The sequence below is a fragment of the Chiloscyllium plagiosum genome, chromosome 21 (assembly GCF_004010195.1).
Source record: "Chiloscyllium plagiosum isolate BGI_BamShark_2017 chromosome 21, ASM401019v2, whole genome shotgun sequence".
NCBI lineage: Eukaryota > Metazoa > Chordata > Chondrichthyes > Orectolobiformes > Hemiscylliidae > Chiloscyllium > Chiloscyllium plagiosum.
This window is the reverse complement of record NC_057730.1, coordinates 35,306,679-35,323,173: the sequence shown is the minus strand read 5'-3', so window position 1 is coordinate 35,323,173 and position 16,495 is coordinate 35,306,679. Positions and strand designations below refer to the sequence as shown.

The 16,495-nt window shown below is 39.6% G+C and overlaps 1 protein-coding gene across 1 annotated transcript in view; it reads right to left on the bottom strand.

Annotated features, from left to right (window-relative positions):
* Positions 1-4,077: 4,077 nt before the first annotated feature.
* LOC122560758 (sorting nexin-8-like) overlaps positions 4,078-16,495 on the bottom strand; it is a 37,849-nt gene continuing 25,431 nt past the window's right edge. The window contains exons 9-13 of the mRNA XM_043711812.1: positions 11,968-12,100; positions 11,122-11,190; positions 10,545-10,694; positions 8,934-9,083; positions 4,078-8,568 (exon numbers count right to left, since the gene is read on the bottom strand). Of these exons, the coding sequence (XP_043567747.1) occupies positions 8,443-8,568; positions 8,934-9,083; positions 10,545-10,694; positions 11,122-11,190; positions 11,968-12,100 (628 nt within the window). The 3' untranslated portion in view covers positions 4,078-8,442. The remainder of the gene's footprint in view (positions 8,569-8,933; positions 9,084-10,544; positions 10,695-11,121; positions 11,191-11,967; positions 12,101-16,495) is intronic.

Genomic DNA, 16,495 nt, shown 5'->3' with positions numbered 1-16,495 from the left:
ATTACTTCAAGGGCAGTTACGTTGAGTTGACACATTAAGCTTTCGGAAGTAGTGAAGAGCAATGGGCCTCTAGAACCACAGCCAAACATAAAGGTGTATTGAACAAATAGTTTGAAGTAGGGGAATTACAAAGGTTGGTATGCAAACCAGCATATTGTATACTTGGGTAATTTAACATTAGAATGCAGCTTTGAATTTATCTGATAAGAGCTAATTCTTAAACCTGAAGCTGTAATGGAGGGAGTACAGAAAGAATTCAGAATTTACCTCCATTCCTGTGCTGCATTGTAAAATTCTGGGAGAAATTACACTGACCTAATATTTAAGATAACAAAAATTAAAACGTATGGTGATTTCGGACATTGGCAGAAGAAAGTTCTTTCTGCCATTCTTTTACTGAAGGTTTAGAAAGTTGGATTAGTATGAACATCCATCTTATTGCATTATATTAAATTACACCACAGATCTAAATTTCATTCCATGAACTTTGTGTCTTGCTCTCTAATGTATGTGTTGGTCATTTGAAAGAGCTAGTGTGGCCACATGGGCCACTGAATTATTTATTTATGAAAATGGACATGCTGGGAAATAAGGCATATTGGGAAATTGAGGCAAGCCTTGACCAAAGTGACTGTGCTAATCACCAGCTGTGGGATATACAGGACCAACACTCGGACAGCCACTGGTTGAATTAGCTTTAAAATGACCCAGCCATCTAAGTGCCCAAACTGCTGAAGTAGCAGCCTATGCAGTCTACAGGGACGATACGATGTGTCTGGAGGTTGGTGGGGTGGTAGGTGAGGACCAGTGGGGTTCTGTCCTGGTGGCGATTGGAGGGGCAGGATTCAAGGGCAGAGGAGCAGGAAGTGGAGGAGATGCAGTGGAGAGCATTGTCAACCACGTCTGTGGGGAAATTGCGGGCTTTGAAGAAGGAGGCCATCTGGGTTGTACGGTTTTGGAATTGGTCCTCCCAGGAGCAGATGCGGCGAAGGAATTGGGAGTATGGGATGGCGTTTTTTACAGGGGGCAGGGTGGGAGGAGGTGTAATCTAGGTAGCTATGGGAGTCTGTCGGTTTATAGTAAATGTCCGTGTTGAGTCAGTCACCCGAGATAGAAATAGAGAGGTCTAGGAAGGGGAGGGAGGAGTCTGCGACGGTCCAGATAAATTTGAGGTCGGGGTGGAAGATGTTAGTGAAGTGGATGTACTGTTCAACCTCCTCGTGGGAGCACGAGGTAGTGCCGATACAGTCATCGATGTAGCGGAGGAAAAGGTGGGGGGTGGTGCCAGTGTAGCTGCGGAAGATGGACTGTTCCACATATCCGAAGAGGCAGGCATAGCTGGGGCCCATGCGGGTGCCCATGGCTACTCCTTTGGTTTGGAGGAAGTGGGAGGATTGGAAAGAGACGTTGTTCAGAGTGAGGACCAGTTCAGTCAGTCAAAGGAGGGTGTCAGTCCTCACTTTCTCCTAGTCTACAGGGACCCCCAGATGATTTACTTGACTTAATGGAGGACTTTAACAAATTGGAACAACTCACTAGTAGCTGAGAGCACAAATGTGTCACACACTCCCAACAATCTAGACATAACAGAATTCCCCAATAACCCCGAAAACACAGAAATCAAACAATTCGATTCATTATAACTCAGACCCCAGATGGCATATCCACAACATGGACACGTGACAATACAAAATGTCTAGTACAGACCAGGGAAAAACAGACTGACCCAGAACATTGAATGGCAATGTCCAACATTCAGGGTATCGCCGTTAGAGGGAATGGCAGGATATGGGAACCGGGAGGACGCAATATTGCCATGTCCCCAGAGACTGAGGATTCACAACATACCGATGAATCTCTTTGGGTGCCTATTTGACGAATGTATTCATTCATGAAGCCAGGTGATGAAATAGCTGACAGCCATCCAAAGCGAGGTGCAACTGTTTCTGATGGTCCAAAATCTCATGCATTTCACACCTCTCTGTAGTCCCAGTGGGACCAACTCTTATTCCTGTACACACTGATGGGAGTAACCAGGTTACAATTCTTAGTTTTCCTCGCATCATTCACTGGATATAATCTCCATATCAGATTCTACCCATGGTCACAACAACCATCTCATCTTAGTCTTCAAATTTTCATCGTTGGTCACAACAACTGCATTTTTACATTTAATTCGTTCATCGTGATGACCACCTCATTTCAGTTTTTTCTGACCGCTCTGTGGTCAGGCCATTTAAAACCACCCTACCGCTAGAAACCAAGGTTGGAGAGTACCAGGCCTCTAAACCCAATTTAACATTCCACACGGGGTTCACATTCCTATTCTTTATAAAACAAAAGTGAGGGAGGGTTAAGGCATGTATATTATATTAGTTCAAAACTATTCAGATATTAGGCAATGGTAACAACAGAAACTATCGTGATCTCTCCCGGGGACAACCACAGCCACACAGAACATAACGAAGATATACTTCATCGGAATTGTCATCAGCACCGGAAACAACACACAAGAAACACCGAGCAGACCAGGAATATATGTGTTAGCCTAGTAAATATTCATTATCATGTTGTTTATATAAAATGTTCTATTGTTTATATAAAATATTCTGATTTTATGCTTTTTTGATTTATGAATATTTTTGTGGTTTTAACATTTTCATTATGGATTTTTCATTATGAATTTTTGTATATGTTTATTTTCTCCAATGTCTTATTTATTTTAATCTACCACTATTGGTTCATTTGTACTCAGCAACCCTTACTTGATTTGTTTGCTTCAGTTTTATAATATTTGTTTGACTTTTCCATTTTTTGGTATTTGTTTGTTTTCTCCAATGTCTTCGCTTGATCAGAACATGAGTCCGCATTTTGATATTCCATTTCGATCTTGTTTGATGACATTTGCTTGGATCTTAGTTAGGTGTGATTTTACCTGTAAGAGTTTAGTTGTTCAAGTGTGGGTTGTGTTTTGCTTGAACCTGGATGATAGTGTAGTCACTGCGTGGAAATTGGTCTATGATCGTGTGATCTATGACTCTTCGCATTCAGGATCAGGAGGTGGGACTGTAGCCAGGTGGGCCACTCAAAATGATGGATTTATGAAAACGGACAATAAATGAAGCATGATGGGAAGTTGTGACAAGCCTTAACCAAAGTGACTGTGCTAATAAACATCTTGCAGAATCCAGGCAGGCTGCAGCTACAGAAACAGTATGTAATTGACCCAGGAGCTGCAGACAATTACAACGTACACTCAAATTTGAATTGAATAGAATCAACTTGAATACCATTCCCAGGACAACTGGAATCTTGAGTTGTCTGCCTGACACAGGCACACCTCACACCCTTATTTAGAGAGGGCTACCTGACCTATGTGCACCTAACATCTCCAGGAAGGAATGCCCAAGGACCACCCTGCCATTGACATGTCAATGCCTGGTTGGGTCCAATCAATCTGAATGACAGAGCCTTTATTGATCTTTTGGAGAATACTAAAGACTAAATACTAAAAGGGCTGGAACTACTATTAAGTATAAGAATCACCACAATACCATTGTCAGAGGCAGTAACTTGAGGCCAACTATAAAGACACCTTTGGGACCACTGGCAGAAGACCAGACAATCATTGCCATGTGGATCAAGGCCAAGATCTAGTATGGTAGTGTATGATTTATCGTGTATTTTGATGTTGCAGTATTGTGTTAAATAAATATTGTTTATTATTACTAAGAGTCAAATCAGTTTCTTTGCTAGATGAGAATTAATACGCACTATGGCAGATGCAACACTAGCTAACTGGTTCATTTGAACTAGTTTAGCTTCTCCACTTCACCATTCACATAACCATAATCCTCCTTATGCAGGACAAAAAACAAACTTTAGCACCCTATTGTGTTGCTAATTTCAAATAGTAATTTTCTTATAATTGTGACTACCCCATCAACTTAATGGGAGCATTGTTTTGTCCTACTCTTAAATTGGAACAGTTCTCATTTGCACTCAAGTGAATAGTTTGGGGGAAAAAAGACTTTTTAAAAACAATGAGCAACTGCTTAGAACAAAGACACCATTCCAGAAGTTTATATAATTTATTGTGACAGTTTTTATACCTAGTAAATATATATTGTAAATCACTGAATTTGCTTCATATTCTGAATATAATCTGAGGATTTTAACATGAACATTATTCAATAAAGTGCAAATGTTAATCTCCTTCCAACTGACTTGAGCAGATATAGTATATGTAATTGTAGATGATCAACACTTAGCTCTCTACATTAGCAAGAGCCACATTAATTTCAACACTCTTCACTGTAAACATCCCCCACAAAACAATTTCCTAAGCCACCAATCCTTCCTTCCTCACACCCCCAAAAGTTTTAACTGCATCGAGAAAAACTGACAGCAAGAACAAGAAGATGAAATCAGCCATAGCTCCCAACCCACGAGTTTACATGATAGTTTTCAAAATCATATAACGTTGCACATTGCTCAGAAAACACATTTTGGGTCTTACCTCTTTTGCAAAGTGGTACCACAATTGACAGATTTTCAACCAATCTGATTAGTTACATCTGAGGTAATCCTTTAAAGAGCATAAATTCATTTCCATTTCCATGTTATTTCCTGCTATTTAAAATATTCACCTTTTAACCAGCCAAAATGAGAAAACTCATCCACTGTGAAGGTGTTTTGGACTTAGGTACATTAGGTACTCCCCGCTGGTGTCTGCCCAAAATAAGTTACATCAGTTCCAACTATATAAAAACCCAGCTGTTTCAGTGGGAGGTTTCAATTTCAAACACCCAGTTCTGCAATATCTCAAACAAGATAGGTCAATCTGTAGCATGTGTGACTGAACAGAGCATGAGGGACTGAAGGGGGAGCTTTTTGACTGAGCAGAGTAATGAGAAACAGCAGGTACTGTCGACTGTCCCAGTCTTAAATTTATATTTAAATTCAGTTCTGAGAATGGATAGAAGTCACATAAGCATACCAGAATGAACTTGAATCCAGGTTCCATAGATGAAAAGACAACCGGTGTCATCTAAATCACAAGGAAGAGGGCTCAATCTTATGTTGCTCAATCTTAAAAGCACTGTACAGCTTTAATTAACAGGGACTGTGGATACGTTCTTACAGTCATTTCTCTCAGTCAGGTGATGACTATGTAATTCCTCCATTAAATCATACATGGAGACAACTGAAAATAATGAATTAATTTTGCATACAATTTACATTATTTAACTTCGAGAAATCACCCTCGTATTGTTAGTTTCAGTCACAATTTGCTGTAGTCCACAGACTCTTCAAATACTCAGTGAACTGTTAACGTAGTGCACTACAGCAAACAAACTTCAGTAATCAAGCTTTGACACAAAATTATAGTTGTGAATCCGACCCCAACTGTCCCAAACGTGAAGAAAAAATTTATGACAAATGCATTACTGGATTTTGGCTCAAACAGATCTCATTTCAATTGGGCATGTCAACACATTATGATAAGGGGACTGAGGCCTCTCCCCAACACAGGGATTATATTCAAGACTACTCCTCCAATATCACATTCCGGGCACCTCCCATCAGTTTCCTCAAAAGTAGGATGTTTACTCCTTTTACGGAGCAGCTATTGATGTGGTGACAAAAGGATCACTCATAGTGCACTATCTCAAAGCCATCCTGCTATAGTTGGGTGGAAATACATAAACTGAATTTGACACGTCAGCATTCCAGGCTCCTTAATAATCAAGAAATTGCTCTGAGCACAAGAGTACAAAAAGTAAAAGTTTTAATCAATTTGTAGGGGAGCTTTCTGCGGCTTAACACTTAGCATGTCAAGATCCCTTTCGCCTATGCCAAGCTTTTGAATCAGCAACACAATCACAGTAAAAGTAGTGAAAGCTGCTAAAAGGATGTTTGCAGAAGAGCTCTTTCCCATCAGCAATGGAGAAACTGTCATTGAGTTATTTTGGTCTGTGTAAAAAGACTTGCATTGAGAGGGATTTTTACTACAGAATGTCTGAAACTCTACACAAGCATTTTTTTCTTTTTGTTTTGCAAGTGCAATTATTGCATAATGTAGCAGCCAAACTGCACACAAACAGCAACAAAATGATTTTTTGTTTACAGTTATACTGATTAAGCTGCTCTTCCTCAAAGTGTAGAGCGAGGGGACTTTTACAAGTCAACAGTACTTTTATATGGCGTAACAAAAATACAAGAAGTTTCCCCATTTACAAAATAAAATTTCCCAGAAATACTTCATTTCCTAGTGCTATCACCCATATTAAAATGGTCAGCTGGACGCCGGTAAGTTAGTATAGTACTGACGAGCAAGTAATTTTCAGCAGCAAGTGCTGTAGAATTGTGGAATAAACTCTCTCTACAAAACCTATTGTACACAGCCTGTACAATTCTTATTCAAGTTATTGGAGAAACATGCTCGTAACTTGTATTAATGGTCAACAGCTAGATCATTTACATGTTAAAACCTCTCTCAGACTGAAGAATGCAAAAGAGGAGCCTTATGACTACTTCTGATTCTAATTCCTTTGAAAATTGAATAGGCAGGGTGAGGGGAGTGGTTTCAGGAATATTCGGAATGTTTGAGAAACCAATTACTTTGATGTTTATTCCACGTTTCATGTATTTTTGTCTTGTACTGCAATATGCAAGGAAAAGGTGACATCTTTCTGGCATGTACAAAGGGAGGGAGGTGGGGTTTAGAGGTCACTGATAATCTATATGAAATAATCTCATCATTTCAGTGACCCCATCAAATTAGCACCTTGTAAACAATTCTGACATTACATTGTAGATAACATAGCACCCCAATTATTGCATTTCAGGTGGCTACAATACAATGATTTATGGATGGTTAACAGCCCAGGTGGTGAACTTTACTGCCTTTGGATAAAGTCTATTATCAATGTTATCTAGTGTGTTCCCATTTTTAAAATGTCGATAAACTAAAATTTCTAGCAATTTCTGTTCTCAGATATAAACCTTGCTATGCTCATTTCAAAAGTCCTTCAAATTATTTCTTTTTGAGAAGAATTCCTCAGGAAACATCCCAAAACCTTAAAGGATTTCAGATCCCTGAGTATGTTGGAATTTCCTGTTGTTTTAAGAGGCCAGAACATCTGCCTCAGTCCAAAACACTCAACATGATCCAAAAGTATTTCAAGCACGACTGTTAAACAACTGAGCTTCCAGTTTACAGCACTGAAGTGAAAATCTATATACAAAGTTCAAATACAAATCCAATTCGGCAAGGAATAGTATATACATAATCTGTAGTCAACTAATTTGACCTTCTGCAGATCAGAACCTCCCTGCATATCAAGGTGTGAAGAAATTAAGCTGAATGTTGCAGTAAAACCATGTACAAATACATCACTGCCTTGTTCACAAACAAGGTTAGTCTTTTTGTTGTACTTCATAAAATACTTAAGACAAGTCAGAGTGTTAATGCAACGGGAAGTTACAATCAAAACTTTGAGCATATTCATTCCAAAGACATTAGAAGTCCACATCAGACACAATTTCCAATACATCTTTAAACCCATGGTGAATTAGGGTCAAAGTGAATGCTCCACACTGCATAGATTAGAATCTGGTGGAAGATCTCCAAATCCTAAACAATCCATTTTAAAATATGGCTCCCATCAGCTTCAACTAAGTCCAAAACAAATGGCATCACTAATCAGGTCCTTCAGCTTTTTTTAGTTCAAAGGGAAAGGAATGGAATTGAATACACAGTTAAAAAGCAAGCAATAGGATTGATTCTGCCTCACCACAGCCCGAGAATCAAGCTTTTGTTTGCTTCATCAGGTGTCTCCCAACCTTCCAGGATTAAGCAGCACATCTGAAAGAGTCTTCACAATTAACCAGCATTGCCTTTCAAGAAGATCGAACAATGTAAAGCAATCGTTCCCAGCAGCAAAAGGAGTAACATCCAACAATATAATCATTATTTATATGCAGGCAATTAATAGTTACAAGGTAGGTACAATAAAATAGCTCAGTGTAGTCTGGATTCTATTTTGGAGGGGGGCTGTTCCCTGTCCCCACCGATGCACTGTGGGCAATTCAAGAGGATTGCCCTAAATGTTTTGTTAAAACAAACTAAAAGTTCACTGATTAATTCAATGCAGTGATGCTCCTAATTATATCAAATGATGGCCATACATCAACACTGCCAGAGATCATCAAGGGGGAAGACACTTATTTCAACAGCCCAATATCCCTGCACAAGCAGCAGTAAGTGGACCAATGCAAATGGTATGGCTTTCTGTTTACTAACTTTGTGTAGCTGTTATTTAGTGAAAACTTTTAAACCATACTGCAGATAATGTCCTTTTTTAAGGAACAAATATGGAATCTTTTATAGAGAATGAAGAAAAAAAAACACGATTCATCAGAAATAAAGGAAATATCTCAATTCACTGTGGGTAAAATGGAGGTTGGTGTCTGCAAATTCCCTGGAGACAGAGGCGGTGATGGCATTCCATTGGGCAGAAGACCCCCCAGCTTCGGCTTCAAATCATTCCACACTTCACTCATCTGGAACGAGGCAAAACAAAATCATCATTCAGTAATTAGCAATTCAACCAGTACTTCAAAACAGCACTGAAGGAGAATCGAAACTACACTAAATATGATAAAACATGAACCCCTTCAGAGCCATCTGCCACCTGATCAACTGAAGAACCAATAAGCATGAAGAATGCATAGAAAGGTTGGACACAGTGGCAATGCCTTGTGCAGTTGAACAGCTGAATAAACTTAAAATGTGTTCAAATGAATACGAGCTAGTGTCAAGGATGTAGCTGCTGTGTAGACAACTGCCAGAAGACACAAATCAGCAGGAAGAGTGGCAAAAGAAATCGCTATAAAACGTTAGCCACTACCATAGGCCCAGCCCATACCTCTCGGTGCCCTTGAATCTGCGAATCAATGAAAGCAGTCAGCACATGGGAGATGATGTGTAGGTAGACATGGATGAGTTGAGTCTCCTGGTGCAGGCAATACATCGAGAAATAGTTCCGAAGCTCCATGGTCAAGATTGTATTCTCTTGCTGAAATACAAGATCTCCTTTGATGCCAACTTTAATGAAAATGAAACAGAAACTACAACAGTGCATAATTACAGAAATTATACTCAACCTCCTCTCTCACACAAGAATTTAGCAGTTTATTGCCAGTCTGATGGAATGCCACAATTTTAAAAGTAACCTGGAGTTGCTGTAAATGTATTTATGGCATTAGTGACAGCTACTGCTGCACAGGAATTGACCAGAAACATGAGTTGGAGCAGGGAGAACAAAGGGACTATGACACAATGATATAGCTTCCACATACCCCTACCCACCACCTCCATATTATTCTTAGATTAATCCTAAATTCTTACAATATTTCCTAAATAATAAACTCTGCCCTTAAATGTTTTAAAGCATTCCTTTTCAGAAAGTCAAAACCTTGCATCATAGCCCCGCCTCAGCTTCCTTCCAAAATCATTTTTCCAAACAACATACTGTACATTGGCTCCCTATCTAGAAATTCAAGTTGAAAACTTTCATCTGCATGGTCAAAACCATCCATGGCCACACTCCTTCATATTTTTGTAACCTCCTCTGGTTCCAAAACTCTCCAAGATCTCCGAACTTTTCCAATTCTGGCCTCTTGCATACCCCCAACCACTAAAACAAAATAAAGAAATAATCACAGACACTGGAAACCTGAAACAAAAACAGAACTTTGTGGAGAAATTCAGCAGATCTGGCAGCATCTGTGGAGAGAAAGCAGAGTTAATGATTTGAGTCTAGTGACCCAGTGGACTCAAAACTTTAACTATTTCTTTCTCCACTGATACTGCCAGACCTGTGGAGTTTCTCTAGCAATTTCTAATTTTGTTTTAAATTATTTCCCCATTGGCACTTGGCTTCAGTTTACATAGTCCCTGGAATTCCTTTCTGAAACCTCTGTTGCTCGGTATTCTTCTCTTCAACTACAGAAGCACCTTAACACCTATCTTCCCCAAAAATTATTTCACGTAGCTTGCCTTCAAATTTTATTAGATTACACTCTTGTGACAGAGTTTGGGATGTTTTACTATGTTAAAGGCAAAAAGTAAACACAAGTCATTGTCACCTGAAACCCTTGCTCAAGATCATTCAACCACCAACGTCAATTTCTTGGAAGAGCCTTATGCTTGTGGCTCAACAACATGAGAAGACCTGCTTATGATTGCTCTCTTGACATAAAATGTAGACCTGGACTCAGAATTATTCTCCATATTCAAACTATATTGTATTACACATCTTTCAAATGTTCACAACACCCTGTGATCATGAATCAGCAACTCATTCACTCAGTTCAATCAGTTTCTCTTCATCAAATATTTGTTGGATCAAAGAGACAGCTATTATCCCCTAAGTTCCCAAATGACGAAATAATAATTTTAACATGGCAATAGAAGGGTATATTAAACTTAAGTTAATTCAGACAAGTCTTCAGTAACAATAAAAAAAGCAGAGCACCTGTACGATCCGTGACTCCAGTTGCTCCACAGAAATCTGCTCCTTGTTTTGCACAGTTACACTCATCATCTGCCGTTTCATGGAGCTGTATTTTTGCAATGCTCGTTGGTGCTCATGAAGGACACCTTTCTCATGACGTTCACACAAATCCTTAAAGCAAAAATTCCAAATATGAGCAACTCAATTTGAAGTTGATAGATTAAAACAAACTTCCAATTGATATCATGTTCATAAATCTGCCTAAATTAATTTATATCGTGTCATCCTGCAGATACATCATCAGCATCTTCTTAAAGCTTGTCACCATTGCTGGCCAGAATATTAGAATGGAGCACTCTCAACAGTCAATAAGTGAAGCCAGACCAGCCTTCCTGTTTGGAACAAGTAACAGCACTATGGCTAAACTAAATTAAAAACACCTACATCAAAATTTGCTCAGTCCAAATATGACCCTGATTAGAAAGGTAACAGTTACATCTGATACATAAATGCACCTCTCATTTCTGCATACTGGCTGACACATTAGAACACAGTTTGGATATGCTTCAAACGCAATTACTACAGTAGTAGCACTGACCTTGTAGGACTGCAATAAATCCAGAAAGAGGTTGAGTTTTTCGACCACTTCCTCCTCTTCTCGTTTCCCCTGTTCAAGACATGAAACAAACTTAACAGCTGTGCAGCAAGTTTCTATGCTCTGAATAAAGCTCATTTGTCCCTCCTTCTACTTCTCCAGTTGACCTGTGACCAATTTGCCATAATGTCACTCTTAATCTAGCCATTGGAAGGCACACACAAGTCACCCTCCAAATACTATGTTGAAAGTCACACCAAATATTTGGTGTAGTGCAGATACAATCAACATGGTCCATGAACCTCCATCAAATGTTACTGACTCTGGGGTACAGGTTCCCAATTACATGGATGCAACACCACTCTACAATTGCTAATATGAACAGTGTCAGCAAGGCTCAGTGGGTAGCACCCATGTCTTGGATTCAGATGATTATAATTTCATATTTCATTCCAGAAGTTAAAGCTCAAAATATTGGCTGATACTTTCTGTGCACTGATGGAATGTTACACTATTGAGGATGCCATCTCTCAGAGGATATTTTAAACCAAGGTCTCATTTATCCTCATTGGAATATAAAAGATGCCGGGAGCTGATAAAAGCAGGAATGCTCTCCTCCATCTCCTAGCCAATGTTTAACTCTCATTCAACGTCATGAACTGACAAATTATTTGACAATTATCACACTGATGTTTGAGAACATGCTGTGTAGCAAATAACTCTTGAAAAATTAGACAATTACAAAGTACTTCACTGGGTTTTGCACATCACGAAATGCGCCTTGCAAATGTCAGACCTTACATATTTGCAGTCGAGTGGCAGAAGTCAGTTTCCAACTACTGGACTTGCCTGTTGTGCAGCTTTGTCAGCAAGTAATGCAAACTCCACAGATAAGCCTTTAAGGGCTTGCTTCAGAGTACTCCACGTGTTGCTTGCTGCTGATGCCCATGATGGAACTGGCGTTGTATCAGAGCCTAAGATACTGCAATACATTTTTAAAAATATAAGTTAGAGAAATAAGACTGTAACAGAAGCAGAGAAACACATTAGAAAAATCACTCCTGACCACACAAAGCAAACCCCTGGACTGGATCCCCATCATTGATGGACAGTGATGGTAATGTGTGACATCTACACGATTCCAACAATTCACCAAGGTTCATGGACAAGATCTTCCAAATTCACAACCTTCAGCATCCAGAAGGACAAGAGCAACAGATATGCAACAGCACAACCACCAGCAAGCTCCACTCCAAGCAACCCAGAATCCTACCTTAGAACTATAGGTTCCTTCACTGGCAATGGATCAAAACTTTGTAACGCCCTTCCTAACAATTGGGGTACTGCACCTCATAGACTTGTAAAAAGAGGTGAGAAAGTCTACAGCCTTAAAACTTGTCTTTAAACATTTAGACTAAAATGTAATGCTGAATTATAGAACACATTTATTGCACTCAAAAACAGGCAGGCAGGAAGGCTCAGAAAAAAGGGGGAACTCAAGAAATGCAGAAGATAGAGACATCTGGGCTCACCAAGTGATAACAGAATGCTGGAAGGAAATTAAGAACATTTGCCTAAGCATCGGTGAATCTGTGTGAACAGGACACCAAGTGATAATATTCACAGTCATTCCCTTGTGAAATTAATGACAATGTTTGATTCTGAGCCTGAAACGAAACTCGGTACTATTAAAAACCTTGTAATCAACGGTCAGATCCTGTCAATTATAATGGATTCTTATTATTCCTTGCAAATGGGACAGGCACAGAGAGAAAAACATCTTTGCTGTTAGACGACCATGACTTAAGAGTTCAAAAGGATACTAGAGAGAGAGACCATTTTAATGCTGAGACTATTGAAGCCAATAGAAAATTAACTCTTCGTACTTATCTGCTGTGGATTGAATTTATTTACATTTTGGGACTTTATGATGATATTGAGTAGCCATTACCGGTTATTAAATACAAACTCTGTAAAAGGTAATATTGATGAAGCTTTAACTTACTTACTGTTGTTGCAGACCACTCTGCAGATCTGACAGACTGTCCCACTATCAATTCTAACCAATCAATCTTAATGTCTTAATTGAATTTGAATCACAACCCTGAAAAGAAAGCATGTTTAATTTGAAAACTAATGATTCAGTTTAAGTGCAACCTTCTGATAACATCTCAACCTTGGGTACAGAATGATTCAGTGCTTAAAAAGGAGTCTGTTCCTAGCTTTAAAAAAAAAAGTTATTCTAAGCCTCACATTGAAGAGATTCTGGCACAATGTGTCAGGAAGCTATTTTATGGTCAAACGTTTGCCCTTCTTGCTAAGAAGCCATTTTGTAAAATAATTGTATCAGACGTGAGCTGTGCAGGTTTACCTTATGAACTCTCCAATTAGCTCAGACTGGTACCTCTTTATAATAGGTGGTTATCTCACTAGCAGGCACCTAACTCGGTTGGGTAAGTTTTTCCCACCTGATGAATGGCTTAGGGCCTGTAGGAGTGATTGGTCAAGCATACACAGACCTGTCAATTAACTTTTCTTCTTTACAACTGTTATCTGTCTAATGAAGACCATGCAATTTTTTAAAAAAAATTTGCCTAAAGGGAACCCACTTTGTATCAGTACATCGGAGTAGCCTGCTGGGGCACTTGAAGAGCTGGTACCCTATTCTGTGAGATTATTAGAACCTAGTTAGTTTAGCTTATAGGGATCAGTGCTATGTTGTAACAGTGATGCTATTAATGAATAAAGGGGATGACTAAAATTCAACTAAACTGTCTCAGAGGTTTTTATTCCAGACTTCCAAACAGTACGATCTCCGGGACGAACCGAGAGAGAGGCTTTACAGATCTAAGTCCACAAGGGTTTCCCTGGGCCGTCTCAAATCTCCACTTTATCAATTCGGCGCCGAGAGCAGGGTTCCAACAAGGCCACACCCACAATCAGAGTAAGATGCTCCAGTCAGAGGTCCTCTGCTCAGCAATTTCTTTCTTTCCCTCTTCGCACCAGTTTCCACCCCCTTCAACGTCTTAAACTACCCTCGCACTTTATAGACACACTTTATTCTCATTCGGGACTTTTAAATTGTGTTTTCCCATGCTGATTTTTAAAAAAGTTAGCTCTGCCAACCAAATACCCAATCCAAATTTGGGTCCACTACATGGAGAAAACCTTCAAGACCATCAATAATATCCTTTTTGGCATAAAATTCACTAAAGAGGAAAACAACAACAAACTGCCACTCCTAGATGTCACTGTAGAGGAAAGAGCCAAAGGAGCATCTACAGGAAAACATCACATAATGGACCAAATATTGAACTACAGTAGCAATCATCCCAACACCCACAAAGCTGCATTAGAACATCATTTCAATGAGCCACTGCAGCACAGAGAAACTACAAAGAGCAGGGAAAAATCACCTGTAATCAAAAAGAACGGGTACTCAATGAATGCAGTCCACCGATTTCTCAGCAACAAACAAGCAGACAAAATGCATCCAGAAATCCTAGCCACTCTCCGCTACAGCAAAGACATCTCAGAAATGACTGCCAGACTACTCAGACCTCTTGGCATCATGGCAGCCCACAAACGCACCAACACACAAAACAGCAGCTAATTAATTAGCTTGAAAGACCCCATACAGACAACAAGCAAAACTAATGCCATTTACAAAATACCTTGCAAGAACTGTAACGCTACATTGGACAACAGGCAACAAACTAGCCACTAGGATACAAGAACATCAACTAGCCACAAAAAGACATTACCTAATCTCACTAGTATCCTCACATACAGATGAAGGAGGACACCACTTCAATTGGGACAACACATCCTTCCATAGCAAGCCAAACAAAGACAAGAAGCATGGCATTTCAACTGGAACCCTATCAACACACACATCGACTTGGACCCCATTTACCACCCTCAGAAAAAGAACAGGAAATGACATCACCAACCCAAGGAAGTACAAACACTAAATAGAAGCGGGTCACTAACACCAGTGCTTCACCAGAGGCTCACTGATAACGTTACCTGATATGGTGACAAAACGTCTGAAAATGAACTTTCCAGCTCAGCGAGTAAACTTACATACAGAACCTAAATTTCTGTACTTGGGTACCCAGTACCTAAACTGGCACCAAGAGGTGACATTATAAGTTTTTCACTGTAATTGTTCAAGTGCACATGACAATAAAAGGATATTCTATTCTGTTCTCAACCTCTACAACCGAGGAGGACAAGGGCAGCAGATGCACAGGAAAACCACTACCTGCAAGTTCCTTCCAAGCAACAGATTCCTCACTTCGAACCCTTTCACTATTCTTTCACTGTCACTGGGTCAGAATCCTGAAACTCCCTTTCAAACATATTTGTGAGTGCAACTGCAATGACTCACCACAACTTCTCAAAAGTTAATTAAAGATGGGCAATAACTACAGAATAAGCCAGAAAAGCCCACAACCCAGGAACAACTTTTTAAAAAAATCAAACTTGGGCATATGCCATCTGCAGAATCCGCTGTACTGCTTTATAGTCACCAAGTCAAAATCTGGAGCATTCTTCCAAACAACAATTTGGGACTGCTTTAGTTCAAAGTGGCAGGTCACTAGAATCAGAGTCATACAGAATGGAAACAGACCTTTCAGTCCAACTTTGTCCATGCCGAACAAGTTTCCCCAAACCAATCCAGTCCCATTTGCCTGCATTTGGCCCATTTCCCTCTCAACATTTCCAATCCAAAGGTCTTTCAAATGTTATAACTGCATCTATATCTACCACTTCCTCTGGCAGTTCATTCCACATATGAAGCACCATTATGAAAAAATTGCCCCTTAAATCTTTCTCCTCCAACCTTAAAAACATACACCCTAGCTTTGAACTCACCCATCCTACAGAAATTCGAACTGTTTAGTCCTGGCAACATCCGTGTAAAGTTTTTCTGAACCGTCATCAATTTAATAATATCCTTCCTACAGAATGGCAACCAGAACTGTACATAGTACTCCGAAAGTGGCCTCACGAACATCCTGTACAAAGCCAACACAATGTCCCAACTCCTATACTCAAATGGTCTGAGCAATGAAGGCAAGTATGCTAAACGCACTCTTAACCACTGCCTACCCGTGACACAACTTTCAAATAACTATGTAACTGAACTCCTAGGTCTCTGTTTGACAACACTATCCAGAGCCTTGTAAGTAACTGCGTAAGTCCTGCACTTGCTCATTTTACCAAAATGCAGTACCTTGCATTTATCTAAACTCCAGCTGTTGCTCCTCAGCCAATTGATCAAGATTTCTTTGTAATTTTCAAGAATCTTCTTCACTGTCACAACATCACCAATATTGGCATCATCCACAATCTCACTTATCATGCCTCC